This window comes from Octopus sinensis, linkage group LG24 (assembly GCF_006345805.1).
Source record: "Octopus sinensis linkage group LG24, ASM634580v1, whole genome shotgun sequence".
NCBI lineage: Eukaryota > Metazoa > Mollusca > Cephalopoda > Octopoda > Octopodidae > Octopus > Octopus sinensis.
Window position 1 is genome coordinate 2,780,224 of NC_043020.1, and position 17,500 is coordinate 2,797,723.

At 36.8% G+C, this 17,500-nt stretch overlaps 3 protein-coding genes and 1 long non-coding RNA gene across 10 annotated transcripts in view; 3 read left to right on the top strand and 1 right to left on the bottom strand.

Annotated features, from left to right (window-relative positions):
* Positions 1 to 5,149, top strand: part of LOC118767726 (uncharacterized protein PFB0145c-like) — a 20,611-nt gene extending 15,462 nt beyond the window's left edge. Inside the window, exons 7-9 of the mRNA XM_036512766.1 lie at positions 1,867 to 1,949; positions 2,598 to 2,872; positions 4,739 to 5,149. Of these exons, the coding sequence (XP_036368659.1) occupies positions 1,867 to 1,949; positions 2,598 to 2,872; positions 4,739 to 5,030 (650 nt within the window). The 3' untranslated portion in view covers positions 5,031 to 5,149. The remainder of the gene's footprint in view (positions 1 to 1,866; positions 1,950 to 2,597; positions 2,873 to 4,738) is intronic.
* Positions 5,049 to 8,210, top strand: LOC118767816 (TBC1 domain family member 5 homolog A-like). The gene is made up of 5 exons (XM_036513076.1): positions 5,049 to 5,544; positions 5,799 to 5,859; positions 6,375 to 6,453; positions 7,497 to 7,552; positions 8,193 to 8,210. Exons 1-5 carry the CDS (start codon positions 5,060 to 5,062, stop codon positions 8,208 to 8,210), a joined length of 699 nt encoding a protein of 232 aa, XP_036368969.1. The 5' UTR covers positions 5,049 to 5,059.
* A 2,941-nt stretch (positions 8,211 to 11,151) lies between these two features.
* The window catches only part of LOC115223993, a 19,240-nt gene continuing 12,891 nt past the window's right edge, over positions 11,152 to 17,500 (bottom strand). For all 7 annotated transcript variants that reach the window (XM_036512742.1, XM_036512741.1, XM_036512745.1 and 4 more), the window contains 4 exons: positions 15,981 to 16,076; positions 13,606 to 13,759; positions 12,463 to 12,505; positions 11,152 to 11,264 (listed from right to left, as the gene is read on the bottom strand). In XM_036512742.1, the coding sequence (XP_036368635.1) occupies positions 11,219 to 11,264; positions 12,463 to 12,505; positions 13,606 to 13,759; positions 15,981 to 16,076 (339 nt within the window). In that variant the 3' untranslated portion in view covers positions 11,152 to 11,218. The remainder of the gene's footprint in view (positions 11,265 to 12,462; positions 12,506 to 13,605; positions 13,760 to 15,980; positions 16,077 to 17,500) is intronic.
* Positions 13,868 to 17,500, top strand: part of LOC118767720 — a 13,854-nt gene continuing 10,221 nt past the window's right edge. The window contains exon 1 of the long non-coding RNA XR_005003635.1: positions 13,868 to 13,879. This is a non-coding gene — a long non-coding RNA (uncharacterized LOC118767720). The remainder of the gene's footprint in view (positions 13,880 to 17,500) is intronic.

The following is a 17,500-nucleotide window of genomic DNA, read 5'->3' on the forward strand; positions in this document are numbered from 1 at the left end:
CCTTTTCCTTCCCCTTCTTTTTCATCATCATCATCATCATCATCATCATCGTTATTATTAATGACCTCAGGTTGCTAGGGATGTGATAGCCACCAGTGAGTCCTGTGTTTTGAACATGCACCCACACTAGCCTCCGTTTTTGACAACCTTGGGATCTTACACATCTCTGGCTCAACCTAGAACGGGACGTGGAGTGGCAGTGCTGTCTAGGAAAGGTCTGGATCTCAATATATGGATGATCTTCCTGGACCCAGATGGTAAGTTGGTGGTCCTGAATGTGAGTAGTAATTAAGTGGGTACTTTTAGACTAGTTGTTGCATATGCCCCAACTGTAGATAGAAGTAGCATAAGTTGTCCACAATTCAAAGTCATCAGCTATACAGATCACAAATTTTTTATCTTTACGATTGACCTGGATAGGATCCATAGGCAGGGGCCCAGATACTTGAAGCTGAACCTATTTGCAAGTGTGTCAATCATTCAGAGACCAGGTTAGCAAGTTACTCCATTGGAATTGTTGGGTACAGTTGTCAACAGCAGATGGTGGATAGCCCTGAAAAGAGCTATTAAAATAGAAGAGGTAGAATTTAGTATATAAATAACATTAGGGGAATTTAGGATAGAGGGAGATCTAGTTGGGAAGCTAGAAGAGGTACTCACTGGCAGTGAGATTAGCTCTTGATCAATTTTTCAATACCAAGCGTGATGGTTGTGTTGTAAGAACTCGAGTGTGTGCATAAAGACACGAGGGAACAAAAGCCGTACCTGGGTGGTAGAGGCAGTACATGGCAACAAAGCCACAATTTGGTCTTTGACAGGCCACGGTGGCTGCATGCTACTTAAGCAGATGTATGTGGAATTTCAGCAGCACTTTGCTGAACTGTATAGAGCATGTGGTGAGTTGAAGATGGGGGTGGATTTTACTTCCTACTTTGTTGGCATACTGCACCTTTTTGGCCAGGAATGTGGGGTTCTGTGAAATGGTGATAAGAACCAAAGACATGGGATGCAATGACTGGCTGCACAAGGGAGAAGGCTCCAGGGCTGGATGGTCTGCTCTTCGAGCTCTATTTTCATATGCCAGACATGTTTGGTGATCTCTTTCAGATAGATTTTACATAATGTTATAGTTTAACAATCCAGGAAATGCCATCTCTCACTTGCCCACTATTACAGAGTTCCTCGGGGGAATTTTGGTATGAACAGTTATGGAGAATTTTTTTAGCTTTAAGTCCCTCTCCACTGCTCAGCATATTGGGTGGCAAATACCAATCTTTGTTCTGGCTTTGGCACTCAGAGTCAGGCTTTCTGAGGCCCTAACTTCCTTAGAGCCTGTCATAAGGGGCATTTCTCCGCTGCCTTCCTCCTCATGTGAAATATTCTCATCAATTTCTTCTGCTGATTTTTACAGAATTGGGTTACTGGCCTAATGCCAAACCCCACTGATTCTTCCTCTGGGCTTGGGTCTGGTGTTAGCACAGTTACAAAGAATACAGGATAGAAATTAATTAGAAGCTACATCAGGAATGTGGGTACCCTGATCAACAAATGTTTAGGTTTAATTTTTATATGAATACCCTGTTTTTATTTTTGTGCGTTTTATCATATTTTTTAATATTCTTATGAAATTTATATATTTTCATCTCTTCTCTCATCTTTGTATAATATCTCTATCATACCACATACATCTTTATAAAACCTCTGTTTAATGTTTCTATGTAGTTTTCTGTATATCTTTGAACATTTGTGGCTAAAAAAAGGAAAGATTATTGTTATTGGTGGTGCTGCTGCCCCCAACTGCCCAATAACTTATGAGAGCCAGTAATAAAACCTCTTTACGGCATGTTTTTTTTCTTTAATAAATAGTTAACCAAGAACTCAAAGAATTCCAGCAGACAATGTTACAGACTGTGGAACAAAACAAGGAGAAAAGTGAGGACCACTGTAAAGTGAGTTTTTATTTTCTGGTACCTAATAAATTTTATACTCCATGAACCATTTATCTTTTACTTGTTTCAACCATTAGACTGCGGCCATGCTGGGGCACCACTTTGAAGGGTTTTTCGTTAAGCCTGGTACTTATTCTATTGGTCTTTCTTGCAATCTAATGGCAGAAGCAAGTAAAAGATAAATATGAGGTGGTATCAAAAATTTCCCGGACTAGTTCTGTAGCATGCCAACAGATGGCAACACATGGTTGTGTGCACAGTGAGAACTAGCAGTGACCCTTATGAGGTAGTATGGTGAATGACATCACTGTAATGTCTTCCGGTCTGTTTTATCTTTCGATTTTATTATATTTTCTTATTTTTGTAAAATTTTTAATGTCAACTTTTTTGTATAATCATTTGCTCATCTGACCCCAAAATCAGATTGTATTGTCCCCTCTTAGTTGGCCCCTTGTGGGTAATAAAAAAATCAATCTATATAAATGGTCATATTAATAATCAATCAAATATTCTTTTTCATTCATTTTCATGAACCATTGTCTATATAACTGCAAAGCTTTTCTGTAATAATTGGTAAACTTGGTCATTATAAACATCATTAGAAATCCTATAGCTTTTGTTACTCAACTTTGTTTTATTATCTTATAGAAAAACTATGAAATAGAGAAACTGAACCAGGAGTTGAGTTGTATGAAGCATCATGCATCCAGTGAGAAGTTGTTTTGTGACAAAATTTCTGAAGAGTTTTCCGATCATCAGGGCTGGTTGAATGATAATTTAAAGAAATTGATTGCAGTTTTGAAACAAGAATCATCAAATAAAAACTCTTTTGCTCTTGAAGTTGAAGTTACGAAACAACAGAGTAAAGAATTTTCACAGTTAAAAACATTCTTGATCAAAAATTTTAAAGATCTCGAAAAGAAGTAAATAATATTAATTTTTAGATAATTATTCTTTGATTGTTGCTATCTTGAATATATATTTTTCTTCTATTTTCAAAAATATAAAATATGAATTAAAAAAATTTGCAGATGATAGTATTGGTGTATGGTTATAAAGCTTGCTCCTCAGTCACCTTGGGCCAAAGTTCAATCTCACTGTGTGGCACCTTGTACAAGTGATTCCACCATGGTCTCATCATCATCACCATCGTAGTTTAATGTCCACTTTCCATGCTAGCATGGGTTGGACGATTTTGACTGAGGGCTGGCAAACCAGACGGCCGCACCAGGCTCCAATCTTGATCTGGCAGAGTTTCTACAGCTGGATGCCTTTCCTAATGCCAACCACTCCAAGAGTGTAGTGGGTGCTTTTTACGTGCCACTGGCATGGGGTCAGTCAGGCGATACTGGCAATGACATCGCTCAAATCTTTTTACACATGCCACCGGCACAGGTACCGGTCTCATATTAACTAATACCTTGTGAATGGAATTTTGTAGATAGAATCTCATGACTACATGCATATGTATATATATTCATGCAGAGAATTGACGCATAAACATAAAACAAGCTTATAGAGAAACATCATCATCATTTAACACCATGCCTGCATAGGTCAGACTGTCTGACAGGGTCCATCAAACCACAGAGCTAAATCAGACCCCAATGTCAACTTTGGCATGATTTCTATAGCTGGTTGCTCTTCCTGATGCCAACCACTTTTATGTGGTGCCAGCACTGGTGAGGTCACCAATTAATATGCAAAACAAAGTAAAACAAGGAAAAGGAAAGAGCAATAACCAGCAAGAAAACAAATGAAGGTTGTCATCATGCATTATATAACCTAAGGGCTGTCTTTTTTGTCCTTTCCATATTGCATCAGAGTCTTCTGGAATTTTTGCCCCCCCCCTCCTTTTTTCATCACGGGGGATATCTACCAATAAATGTTTGAACTGTACTTCACCCACATTAATCAGAAAGTGACTGAAAATGTGAGCACTACTCACGTCCTTTGTTAATTAATTGATGACAATGATGATGATTTCTTTTATTATATTTCATTGCAATTTTTTTTGACAAAAATTAATATAGTTCTATATTTAAGAGATGAGAAACTATGTACATTATTTACATTATTTACATTAGACGGATACGTGTCCTCATCTTGTTTGTTGTTAACACAACGTTTCGGCTGATATACCTTAGGAATGAGAACCCAAGTTACATATACAATGGGCTTTTAGTTTCCATCTACCAAATCCACTCGCAAGGTTTTGGTCAGCCTGAGGCTGTACTAGAAGACACTTGCCCAAGCTGCCACACAGTGAGACTGAACCTGGAACCATGTGGTTGGGAAGATAAGATGTGAAATATCAATCTTCCTTAGGTCTGCATTGATTGATTATCACTTAAATAAATGCCAAGCTGGCAGAATTGTTAGCATGTTGGAGAAAATGCTTAATGGCATTTCTTTTGGTTTCTCTACATTGAGTTCAACTTCCATCAAGATCAACTTTGCTTTCATCATTTTGGGGGTCAATAAAATAAGTACCAGTTGAGCACTGAGGGTGACATAATCAACTCATGCCCCATCCCTAAAATTGCTGGCCTTGTGCCAACATTTGAAACCATTCATTAGAATGAAGCTCAACCGTAACCTTTCTATTTACATGTTTCTTTTCTGAGTATTTCTTTTCTTGTATTCTTTCATTGACACAAACCTTGATTGTTTTAGTGTGCTTTGTCTAAACTCTTTCATCCCAAATCCCATGAGATCTTCAGTAACTCCCTAATAATAATAATTAACCTTGATTGTTTTGCTTTCTTTATCCTTTTTTTTTTATTTAGAATATTATCTTCAACAGATGATGTGCTAGATCATTCTGCTAACACATTGTTAAACTTCAGCAAAAGTATCTCCTTAAGGTTTGAGCAAATACTGAAGAACTGTTCTAAAATCTTTGAGGACAGTATAGAAAAACAGTTTGAAAGTAACCAGAATTACCAAGAGGAAAATATTGAAAGACTTGTCTGTCAGAACATAAAGAATAGTTACCAAGATTTCAAGAAAAAATCAATAACATGTGTGAAATACAAACCATCTCATTTCAAAAAATATCAAATGAACTTTATCGCATAAAGCAGAAAATGGATATTCTATCTCAAAACATGACCAGTGAAAATCAGAAATTCCTTTCTGTAGTACCCTGTGAAAGAGACTTTAATATCAAGCCTTATAATGCTGTTAACAAGGAGCATATTGACAATGATAATAGATTTTTTGATATGCAAAGCAACAATGTAAATAGTAATAATTCTTTGAATGTGGTTCCTTATAATCCCGGTCAGTTAAGAAGGTCTCAAAGGATCATGTCTAACAACTATAATACACAAGCTCATCAAATACAAAAGACATCAAATCTTCCGCAAATGGTTGACTTGAAAAATTCTCAGTTAGAAACGGCTAAAAAATTGCAAAAATGTTCGGAACCAAATTTGAAGAAGAATTTCCAAACCTTTCAAACTTCAAATACTTCATATCTGAATCATGTTTGGCAGTTTGGCAAGCAGTCAAAAGTCATTAATAGAATGCCTAACGAAGAAGATGAAGATGAATATTTTACCACTCCAGAATACAACTTTAAGAACAGGATGTAAGTAAATACTTAACCATAATCATAAATTAATGCTTTATTTTATTGGGTGGGTGGGTGGGGCAGAGTATTTGGGCCAGATAAAACCAGTTTAATTACTAAAGGGTTAAACCTCACTCTGTGCACTCAACTTGATGGGTGCATCATTTGTAATTCTTGCCATTTGCCACTTGAAATTAATTAGCTACTAAATAATAAGGAAGAAGAAGATATATAAAATGTATTTTAATGTTTCTTTCCTTTTTCTATTGAAGATCGAAGAAAAGAAGGTTTAATTATTTGACGAATGAGGAAAATTACACCTGTTTTGATCAGGTAAGCTGTTTGTCTAATCCTATTTCAATAGCTTTACTACTTATACATACCTTGTAAAGAGGCAGATAAGTGAGGAGAGACAGCTTCCTTTAGTTGTGTTGAGCTCACAACTACCTCTCCTGTGCTTGTGTCATGAAAATGCACTCAATACAGTCTGTATGATGCAAAGTTGAGAGGACTCTTTGGTCTTGCCAAGGATATCATGCTTCTATAGTGCTGGTACTATGAAAAAACAGCACCCAGTACATTTTGTAAAGTGGCTGGTGTTAGGAAGGGTGACCAGCTGTAGAAAGCAAATTAAATTAAATACAAGGGAGATGAGGTTCCCTGATCTAAGTTTGTATCACTAAATATGTGCTGCTTCCAACTGTGACCATTATCCATACCATGTTAACATAGGACAAAAGACGATAATGATGAAGAGGAGGAGGATGTATGTGTGTGTGTGGGAGATATGATTACACAAATTATGTTGATCAACAAAAATAAAAAAAGAGTATAAATCTATTTTGCAGTTATCTGTAATAGAAAGCCAAAGATCATCTCCAGCAATTTCATTCATGGAACTGAATATTCCAGATGCAACAAACAATGGTTAGTTTTATCTTAATTACTTTCTTGTACTAGAATGCCAAAAATTAAAACAATATCTCAACTGTTATCACAAAACTATGATATATTATAGAAAATATTTTTATTGGTAATCTCTATGCTTCTTAAGACACTAAAGAGCATGGCTTTGTGATGTTGACTTTGCTGTTTTAGATTTAGTCCCACTGGAGGCATTTTGGGCCAGTGTCTACTAAAACTTTGTGAAATTTGATAGATGAAAACCATCAGAAAGAGAGACCATTAGGCCCTTAAGTTGTATAGTTTAACAACTTTACCTGGCCCTTTGCTGCCTTTAATGAAGTCCACTCTGTTTCAAGAAGTCAAAAAAGGTCTCCAATCTAAGGATAACTTTTTCCCACCAGTTTTTGGAGGTCCTGAGTAATGACATAGCATTGCCCTTCCTAAGGACTTACCTTTGCTCAAATTTCAAAGCAGTGAGCAGATAAAAAAAAAATGTTATGATCTCCAGTCTAGTTACTTTATCTGATATTATCTGATCTGGTAACTATACTCAAGCACAAAGTGGATATAAGCAATGCAGAATAACTTTTTTTTCCCCAAGAAACAACAAAATGTCAGCTAAATCAATGAGAAAGCCTCTATACCAGCCATGGACAACCTGTTGCCTTTGGGACTTTCTGAATGGCATGCTTAAATGAAAAATTACATTGAATTTTGTAGTAGTGCAGCTGGCTTGATAAAGAGCCATGTCACATGCAGCCAGCTTCTTAAAAAAGGTTGCCCATGCCTGTTCTATACAGTTACTCAATTTGCTAAACATACTAACCAAATCTCTCTCAAACCTTTTGCTACTGTTTGTCAGAATGTGTAGTATGGTCTTCAACCAGAGAATCATACAACAGATTTTAACTCAAAATTTAGGTAGTCCAATACCTTATTTAGTGGGGTCTTATATTTCTCTATAGTACAAGAAATTATTCCTTACAGTAATAATTATCCAAAAGTTATCATCATTGTGTCAGTTAATTAATACAGTAACTAAGTTTGTTTCTGTTCATTCTTAGATGAAATGGAATATAATGGCAGTATTTTCCACTTCAACCCAAATTACAGTTTAGAGGTAAGCAAAATATATATTCCGTCTCCTACTGTTTTCAGAGATATCACTTATTAGCTTTTATTAAAACTAACAATTTTTGACAAGTTATTACTTCTCCGAGGGTGAGTCAAAAAGTAATGCCATTTTGTTTAGGACAGGTATAATTATCAACACAGTAACATGTATCATACATCAAAATGAAGCCTGTTCTCTGTGGATTACAGTAAAATTCTACTATTCTTTGAGCCACTTCCCTACCTCCACATTCACCAGATTTAGCACGTTCAGCGCCACGAAAGAGGGTTTGAGAGGCAAACATTATTCCAGTGACGAGGAAGTTAAAACTGTAGTGAAGAAGTGGCTCAAAGAACAGTCAACAGAATTTTACAGGGCAGGTATACATGCTATCAGTCAAAGGTGGAACATTGCTATTGAGAGAAACAGTGACTTTGTTGAGAAGTAGGGATGTGATCCACAGAGGACCAGCTTCATTCTGATGTATGACACATGTTCCTGTGTTGATAATTATACCTGTCCTAAACAAAATGGCATTACTTTTTGACTCACCCTCGGAGAAGTAATAACTTGTCAAAAATTGCTAGTTTTAATAAAAGCTAATATTTACTAAATCTGAATATTTTATCTAAAATTTTATCCTTAGATGCAATATTCTAAGTGAAAATTTTGTTCTGTACATTACCAGATGTAATAACTTGTCCTGTACTTTTCCAGGTTTATAATCTTAAGTGCATTATTTCTCTTGCTTGCATTTTCCCATGTAATCTATATATATATATATATATATATACAGTACCCTTAGGTGTATACAGCACTCATACAGATGTCTGCTTATAGGTACACGATACAAAGTAAAAATTAAGCAAAATATGTACCTCTACCCACAGCACAAGAGAAGTATATGAGCTGCCAGGGTAAACAGGTCATGTATATTTAATTAAAATTGTTGTGGGGGGGGGGTGTGCAAAATTGAAGCTGTGTTCAGACCCTGTACAAATGAATATTAGTCTGCACATAGTTGACATACAAGAAGAAGCAATATTTTTATTATTATTATTATTACCACATTAATACACATGTTCCTTTTAACCCCTTAATGGATTATCCCGAGTTTACTCGTGCATCGCAAATGTTTCTTTTTAGAACCAGACGAGTATACTCAGTCAAAATTAACTTTTAATTGTAGCACTCAAACGAGTTTATTTGTTTTGTGTCATTTCATTTTTGAGCAATCACGAATTTACTCGCGTTGTCGTACGCCTGGCAGCACATATTCTGGCACCATTTCAAAGAATTTATACTTCAAAGCTTTGAACTTTTACTTCAGTGCATACCCAGACTCAGGAGGAGGTTGATGCCATTTTAGAACTGTTTCTTTTTGATTCCCTATTATCTATACAAATAAGAGAATTATTTACTCTTACTCTTTACTTGTTTCGGTCATTTGACTGCGGCCATGCTGGAGCACCGCCTTTAGTCGAGCAAATCGACCCCGGGACTTATTCTTTGTAAGCCCAGTACTTATTCTATCGGTCTCTTTTGCCGAGCCGCTAAGTGACGGGGACGTAAACACACCAGCATCGGTTGTCAAGCAATGCTAGGGGGACAAATACACACACACACACATATATATATATATATATATATATATACGACAGGCTTCTTTCAGTTTCCGTCTACCAAATCCACTCACAAGGCATTGGTCGGCCCGAGGCTATAGCAGAAGACACTTGCCCAAGATGCCATGCAGTGGGACTGAACCCGGAACTCCTGCGCCTATATATATTTTGTCAATGTCAGAGTTAACTCGTTTAAATCCAAATGAGTAAAAGTACATTTTAATTTCTATAATGAAAAATAAAGGAAACAAGATAAAAAAAACTTTTTTTTTATAATTAACACAGTGTATATAATTAAAAAGAAGAAATTTAAAAAATAAGCTCTGAAATGAAATGCCATGTCAAAATAATTGATCGATTAAGGGGCTAATCAGCATATTTATTGTGTAAACATTATACAATGAGAAGGAAGATTGGTTGAATTACATGTGGCCTTAGCTGGCAAGATGTTAATCAGAAAGGACCACATATATAATATATATATATATATATGCATACATGTATGTGTATGTACCTCTGTTTAATAATCACTGTTCTAAATATTGGCTGGTTAAATTCTCCAGCCATGCTTTACATTGCATAAAGGGAGTGTAAAAGAGAGACAAAGAGTTAACAGCAGTGTGGGATGAGTGCTTGGTGACAGGCAATGAGTAAAAGAACACAACACACACAACATAAAGAAAGAATGAATCACAGAAACAGAATAGGAAGTAAATAACAGAGTTGGCTGTAGCTGAATAAGGATCTGCACTAATTAATACAATAATTACAATACGAGATATTCATTACATTTGTAACAAATACTTTCTTTAAATGCTTTTCAAGTTAGTAAAATAACTTTTTTTCACATTAATCACAAGGGTACTCACTAACTTTAGAATTTATTGCAGACAGTTTATTACAATATTAATGCACAAGTGTTATCCATTATATAAAAGGTATCTTCAGAAGTATACATTTACCACTTTGGGTAATATCAGGAAATATAGCATACGTACAATAATATAATTTAATTTTTACCAAATTAACCATGGTGACAAAAGAATATTTTAACAGTTCCCCATGACATGATGGGTAGCATTCTAGTAATAATATAATTCTTTGAAATTTTGGCACAAAACAAACAATTTTTAGAGGAAGGGTTGGTAGTCAATTTCACTGGCCCTAATACTTGACAGCATTTAGTTTATTGACCTTGTAAGTTGAAAAAAAAAAGTTAACCCTGACAGGATTTGAACTCTGAACCTAGAGGCCCAGAAGAACTGCTGTTAGGTGTTTTGACCAGTGAGCTAGCAATTTCAGCCAGCTTGCCACCTGATAATAATAATAAAAATAATAATTATACTGTCCAGCATAAATAAAACTCAACCTCATTATATTTTTTTCTGTAAAAACCTATTCTGACATTAAATGAGAACTTCCCATACGAATATTTACATTTGTACATCATTTTCCAACAAAAAATTTCTAAAGAAATTCTGGAAACAATCTACTCATGCAATTAACACCCCCACCCCACCCCCAAGTTTGTTGTTGTTTTGGCAAAAAACAGCACAAGGCCTGAAATTTTGTGAGAGGGAACTAGTCGATCACATCAACCCCAGTACTTGTACTTAATTTATCAGTCAAGAAAGGCAAAGTTAATCTCGGTGAAATCTGAACTCAGAACAAAGCTGCACACGATACTGATAAGCATTTTGCCTGGCATGTTAACAATTTTACCAGCTTGCCACCTTAATAATAATAATAATAATAATGATTTCTACCAGAGGCAGAAGATCAGAAATACATGAGGAGAAAAAATAGTAGACAAAAATCAACGCAAACACTTCACTGGTACTTTATTTTGTTTACTCTGAAGGATGAAAGGCAAGATAGGCCTTACAGCTGGAAAATTCACAAGGTATTCTGTGTAATGCTCTACTGACTCTTCAGTTCACCTCACTCTGATAGATGCTAATAATAAAAACATTATTTTTTACATAAAATAAAGATCTCTATTTTCCTACATGTCAAAATCCTTGGTTTAAAACATTAAGTAACAAAAAATTTATTTCATCTGTGGAATACGACTTGTAAATGCTGGTTTTGGTAATCTGAAATAAAACAAAGAATTTAAGTTGTGTGTATATTAATATGCATGAGTGTGTGTGTGTGTGTATATATATATATATATATATATATGCACACACATTTTTGTTTTACTATATATATAAAATTGTATGTATGTATGAGTGTGTGTGTGTGTGTTTCCATCTCTTAAAAATAGTTTGAAATTAGCATCTTATATGCTGCCATGAAAATATCAAGTGTCGGGCACATTTACGAAAAGCTGGTTTGGATGTGAGGTTACTGTCCACTCTCTTACTATTTTATAGTGGAAGTTGAACTTAAATTGCTGAAATTTATAAATTTATCTGAAGGTTACGTTTTTATGCCCTTCGGTTAAGGAAATGCGTGAACTAACGTTATCTAGGCGACAACAAGGAAGACGAAACTATAGAACTACATTTACATGATGACATGGAACTGACATAGACAGAATAATGAAAAGGAGCTAATAAGGGGTTTTATAATCTGTGCAGAAATAGAAGAGTAAATGACGGGTTGAAAAGGCAAGACTTATCTGGCCATCTTCTGGGGTTCGTATTTTCAGCCGAGATGCTGATCTCTAATTATGGAAGAGGTAGATCCAAGAAGACATGGGATGAGATGGTGAAATGTGAACCTCGGATGCTGAGTCTCACAGAGATAATGACAAGCGAGCGGGAGTTCTGGCAAGCTGCTGTGCTCAAGAAGACACCTCAAGCTAAATGAAACTGTGGTCATGGCCTGGTATCTGTGACGTATGAATGGCACCCATGCTGGTGACACATAAAAGACACCCAGTACACTTTGTGGAGGGGTTGGCATTAGGAAGGGCATTTAAGTTGTAGAAACCAAGCCAAAACAGACTGGAACCTGGTGCAGCTCTCTGGTTTACCACCTCTAGTCAAACCACTCAACCGAGCATAGAAAATAGATGCTAAATGATGATGAGGATGATGGTGGTGTGTATGTGTTTATAAGTTTAAGACTTCTTACAGTGTTACATTTATAGCCCTTGGCTGATGCTGGATGACAGAAAAGGTATGATGAGTAATTAGAGCAATCATTTCAATGCAAGCAATACTTTCTCCAACATTAAAACAATGGCTACAAATGTACGTCCTTAAACTGGTTCAATAGTGATACACTGAAATTATTGAATCAAGTCAGTTAGAAGCCAAACATTACATAACAAAAATATCTTACTTTGATCTTGTGGATAAAGATGGTGCAGGGATTTTTTCAGAAGCTGAAATGGAAAAAAAAGTAAAATTAACTTAAGGACGATTAAATTCTCTGTCACACTTACACATTTATTTTCATTATTGTTTTTAACATCCACTTATTTATGCTTGCATCTATCGGACAAGATTTGATGAGGCATATTTTCTGCAGCTGGATGCTCTTTCTGTCACCAACCCTCACTTGCAAGGTAATATTTTCCTATGTGGTTTTCACAGAAGACTAGAAATGAACAACATCGCTTGTATGATAGTGCTCATTTACAAACATTACCTGATGTTAAGACATATATTTGGTAGACAGAAACTGATTCAAGTGTGACTGTATGGTAAGAAGCTTGCTTCCCAACCCCGTAGTTCTGGGTTCAGTCTCACTGCATGGCACCTTGGCTAAGTGTCTTCTACTATAGCGTCAGGCCAACCAATGCCTTGTGAGTGGATTGGATAGATGGAAACTTAAAGAAGCCTGTTATGTGTATGTGTGTGTATTTGTTTGTCTCCCCACTCCCCCATTGTTTGGCAACCAATGTTGGTGTGTTTACTTACAATTCTGTAAACCTAGCGGTTTGGCAAAAGAGACCTACAGAATAAGTAATGGGCTTTAAAAAAATAGGTCCTGGGGTTGATTTGTTCAACTCAAACCCTTCAAAGTAGTGCTCTAGAATGGCTGCATTCAAATGACTGAAACAAGTAAAAAAAGAGCACACACAAACACACATATGCTTCTTTCTTTGGTCAGCCTGGGGTTATAGAAAGCATTTGCCCAAGGTGTACTACAGTAGGGGTGAACCTGAAAACATGTAGTTGGGAAGCAAGCTACTCAACTAAAAAGCCATGTGTGCGTGAGTGTGTGTAGTATTTGTGTCTCCTTGTCTTGACATTGCATGATAATTGTAAATGAGTGCCTCTGACATATAGGCAGTATTATTAATTTCCGATATTCTGTGGAAACATGTTTGGCCATGGGGAAATATTACTTTGTTAGGAAACATGCAAGAACTGGGAACAGAAAAGACATCTGGCCATAGCAAAAAATCTGCCTCAATAAACTTTTGACCAATGCCAGCATGGAAAAGGGGATGTTAAAATGATAAAAATAAATACATACCTTTGACTACTGGCTTGTGGATGGCTTTCACCGGGCCTTTTTGTGCAACCTGATTGGAGACATTAGGTTTACTGGCGTTCAATGCCATAAGAGGTTGCTGTATTTTAAATGGCTGTGTCATCTTGGATTTCACCACTTCCTTAGAACCCGATGTCTGAAAATAAAAAAAATTCAAATCTCATTCTGAAATTTTATTTTGTGTAGTTAAGAAGCTTGCTTTGCAACCATGTTCTCTGGGATTCAGTCCCATCGTGTAATGACACCTTGGGCATGTGTCTTCTACAACTGATCAATGCCTTGAGAGTGAATTTAGAAGACGAAAACTATGAGGAAACCCATCATGTGTGTGTGTGTGTGTGTTTGTTATGTTTGGGTCCCTGGCACTATCATTTGACAACCAGTGTTGGGTTAATTTAGGTCTCCATAACTTAGCAGTTTAGCAAAGAAACTTACAGAATAAGTGTTAGGTTTTAAAAAAATTAGTAGTGGGATTGATTTGTTTTAAGACCTTTCAAGGTAATGCCCCATCATGACAGCATGGCTTGCAGTCCACTGACTGAAACAAATGATAAAAGATTATATATATCATCATCATCATTTTTGTTTAATGTCCATCTTCCATGCATGGGGAGGACAGTTGACAGGAGCCAGCCAGGTAGAAAATCTACCCAAGGCTACTGTGTCTGCTTTGACAGGGATGTTATGGCTGGATGCCCTTCCTAACACCAACCACTCTGCAGGTTACATATTGAACAGGGCCATTTGCCAGCTGGAATAAGAGTTATCTCTTATCTCTTATAGTCTAAGCCAAGTTAACTTTAAGGCCCTTTGCTTCCAAACCCAGAACTTCTCCAATTGTGTTTCAGATTCTGCAATAAGAGCAAGATCATTAGCATATAGCAGTTCCCATGGGCATCCAGTTTTGAATTTGTCTGTTATGGCCTGGAGAACTATGATGAATAAGAGTGGACTAAGAACTGATCCCTGGTGTACTCCAGCTTGTACGTTAAATTCATCACTGTATTCAAGACCAATTCTCACCTTACTGACAGCATTGCTGTACATGGTTTGAACCTCTCTAACAAGCCACTCCTCTACTCCTAGCTTCCTTAGGGACCACAAAATAAGAGAGCAGGGAACCCTGTTGAAAGCTTTCTCCAGGTCAAGAAGGCTAAGTACAATGGCTTACTTTTGGTCAAATACTTTTCTTGCAACTGTCTCACTATGAAGATGGCATCTGTGGTACTTCTCTCAAGAACAAAACCAAACTGCATCTCAACTAATTTAATTCTATCCTTAATTAGTTGAGATATAACTATCTCTGTAATTTTCGTGGCCTGATCCAGCAGTTTGATACCACTGTAGTTATTTCTATTTAAGGCATCACCTTTACCCTTTATACATACCCAGAATTAACCTTATATTCTAATAAACACACATATATATATATAGGGCAATTGGGCTAAATTTGACAGTTTGCATAAAAAGAAAACAAAACAATATCTCATCCCAAAATAAAAGTATTTAAGAAAAAAAAATATCAACTAGATTATGGCTGGAAGATAACAGTTTACTCAAAGTAGCCACTTTCAGCTTCCACCACGACCTCAAGACAGACCCAGAACCTGGCGCATGCATTTCTCATTATGTCCCCGGAAATATCTTGATAATGGTCACCAGATCAGCCTGGATGTTAACCCACAACCTGCTTCTCTTTTTCTATTAAATCCTATTAAGTCTTGGGTAAAATACTTGAGCTGCCCTTCTTCCTCTTAGTCATATAATAATAATCTTTTCTGCTACTGAAACAGCAGTTGATATCTTTCTCAACTGTGCCCCACACATAATCCATGGGATTGCAATCAGGGCAATTAGCAGTCCAGAAATTGAGGATAGCGAAGTTGAAGAAATTCTCTGGCAATCACTTCTGAATCTTAAAGACAGTATGGCTAGGAACTGAATACTGCTGCCACACTTATGGCCTTCCAGAAGCAACCCTCCCTAGTCAGGGTTTGACCGTCTCCAGCAGCATGAAATAGCTGTCTGCATTGAGCCTAAGGCCCTGTTCAAAGATGTGGAGCACTGTGTCCTCACCCTGACTGGAGACACATCCAAAGTTTGGGCGCACTTGGTTTTCATGATGACCATGTCAAGTCATACAGCCTCTACAGTGTTCACACATACATATAGGATGAGATTCTTTCAGTTTCTGCCTACCAAATCCACTTACAAGGCTTTGGTTGGCCCAGAGCTATAGCAGAAGACACTGGCCCAAGTGCCATGCAGTAGGATTGAATCCAGAACCATGTGGTTGGAAGTAAAATTCCTAAAATAAAAAGGAAATTTCCAACATAAAAAAAAAGGTGAAAACTCACAGGTATCTTGCTGGTTGACTTGCAGCTCAAAACTGGAGTTGACATCAAACATTTCCGTTTTATGTTGGAACTAGAAGAGTTTTCTGTGGCAGTACTCTTGAAATAAAAATTGATGTTTAGCATGTTAATAGATGGAGTGAAACAAGGCAAGATTGTTACTACGTATCCCCAGGTCAGTTCTAATCCAGCAAACCTTAGACTAAATTAAAGGCATTCCGGAAATGACCAGTCCTCTTAGGCAATGACTAAAGCAAATTTTACTGTGAATTTGTTGTTATAGGTAGATTTTACTGTAATATATAACTAATTTTTGCATTATTCTATTTATTGTATTAACTAATTATGTACTACTATTATTTTTTATAACCTACTTCAAATTTCTAATTATTAATTAATAATTTTAAAAAAATGAATTTTTTTAAAGTGCAAAAAATATTTTGAGTTATTTCAAATTTTTAAATAGAAGTAATGGCCCTGCTCGATCTGTAGAAAAGGCATAGGTAGAAACCTCTGTAAGATGTACCCAGTGTAAGCTATGGACACATAAGAGGTGCAGCAATATCAAAGGAAGGCTAACTGGGAAGATAGTTTTTGTATGTGGCAGATGCTCAGGAGCAATAAACACTGAAAATGTGCAGAGAACAACTTCTGCTACATTCCAGGGAGGAAAACTCGAAGTAGTTGATAGCGTCTGTTACCTAGGTGACCAAGTCAGTAGCAGGGGTGGGTGCACTGAAGGTGTAGCTGCAAGAATAAGAATAGCCTGGGCAAAGTTCAGAGAGCTCTTACCTCTGCTGGTGACAAAGGGCCTCTTGCTCAGAGTAAAATGTAGACTGTATGATGCATTTGTATGAACAGCCACACTACATGGGCTGAAGTGAAACATGGGCTGTGACTGCTGAGGACATATGCAAGCTTGCAAGGAACGAAGCCAGTATGCTCCACTGGATGTGTAATGTCAGTGTGCATACACGACAGAGTGTTAGTACCTTGAGAGAAAAGTTGGACTTGATGTGGTGTGCAAGAGAGACAACTGCGCTGGTATGGCCATGTGGCGAGAATGGATGTGGATAGCTGTGTGAAAAAGTGCCACACCCTAGCAGTTGAAGGAACCTGTGGAAGAGGTAGACCCAGGAAGACCTGGGATGAGGTGGTGAAGCACAACCTTTGAACATTAGGCCTCCCCGAGGCAATGACTAGTGACTGAGACCTTTAGAAATATGCTGTGCTTGAAAAGACTTGGCAAGCCAAGTGAGACCATAACCCGTGGCCTATACCAGGGGTGTAACCAGCCCACTTATGCGTACCTTACCTTCAGATTGGAACCTGGTGCAGCCATCTGGTTTGCCAGTCCTCAGTCAAACTGTCTAACCCATGCTAGCATGGAAAGCTGATGTTAAACGATGATGATGATGATGAACTTGTAATGAAATTTTTAGTGTTAATAAAAGCTAATATTTTCTAAATCTAAATATTTTATTTAAAATTTTATCCTTAGCTGCAATATTCCGAGTAAAAAG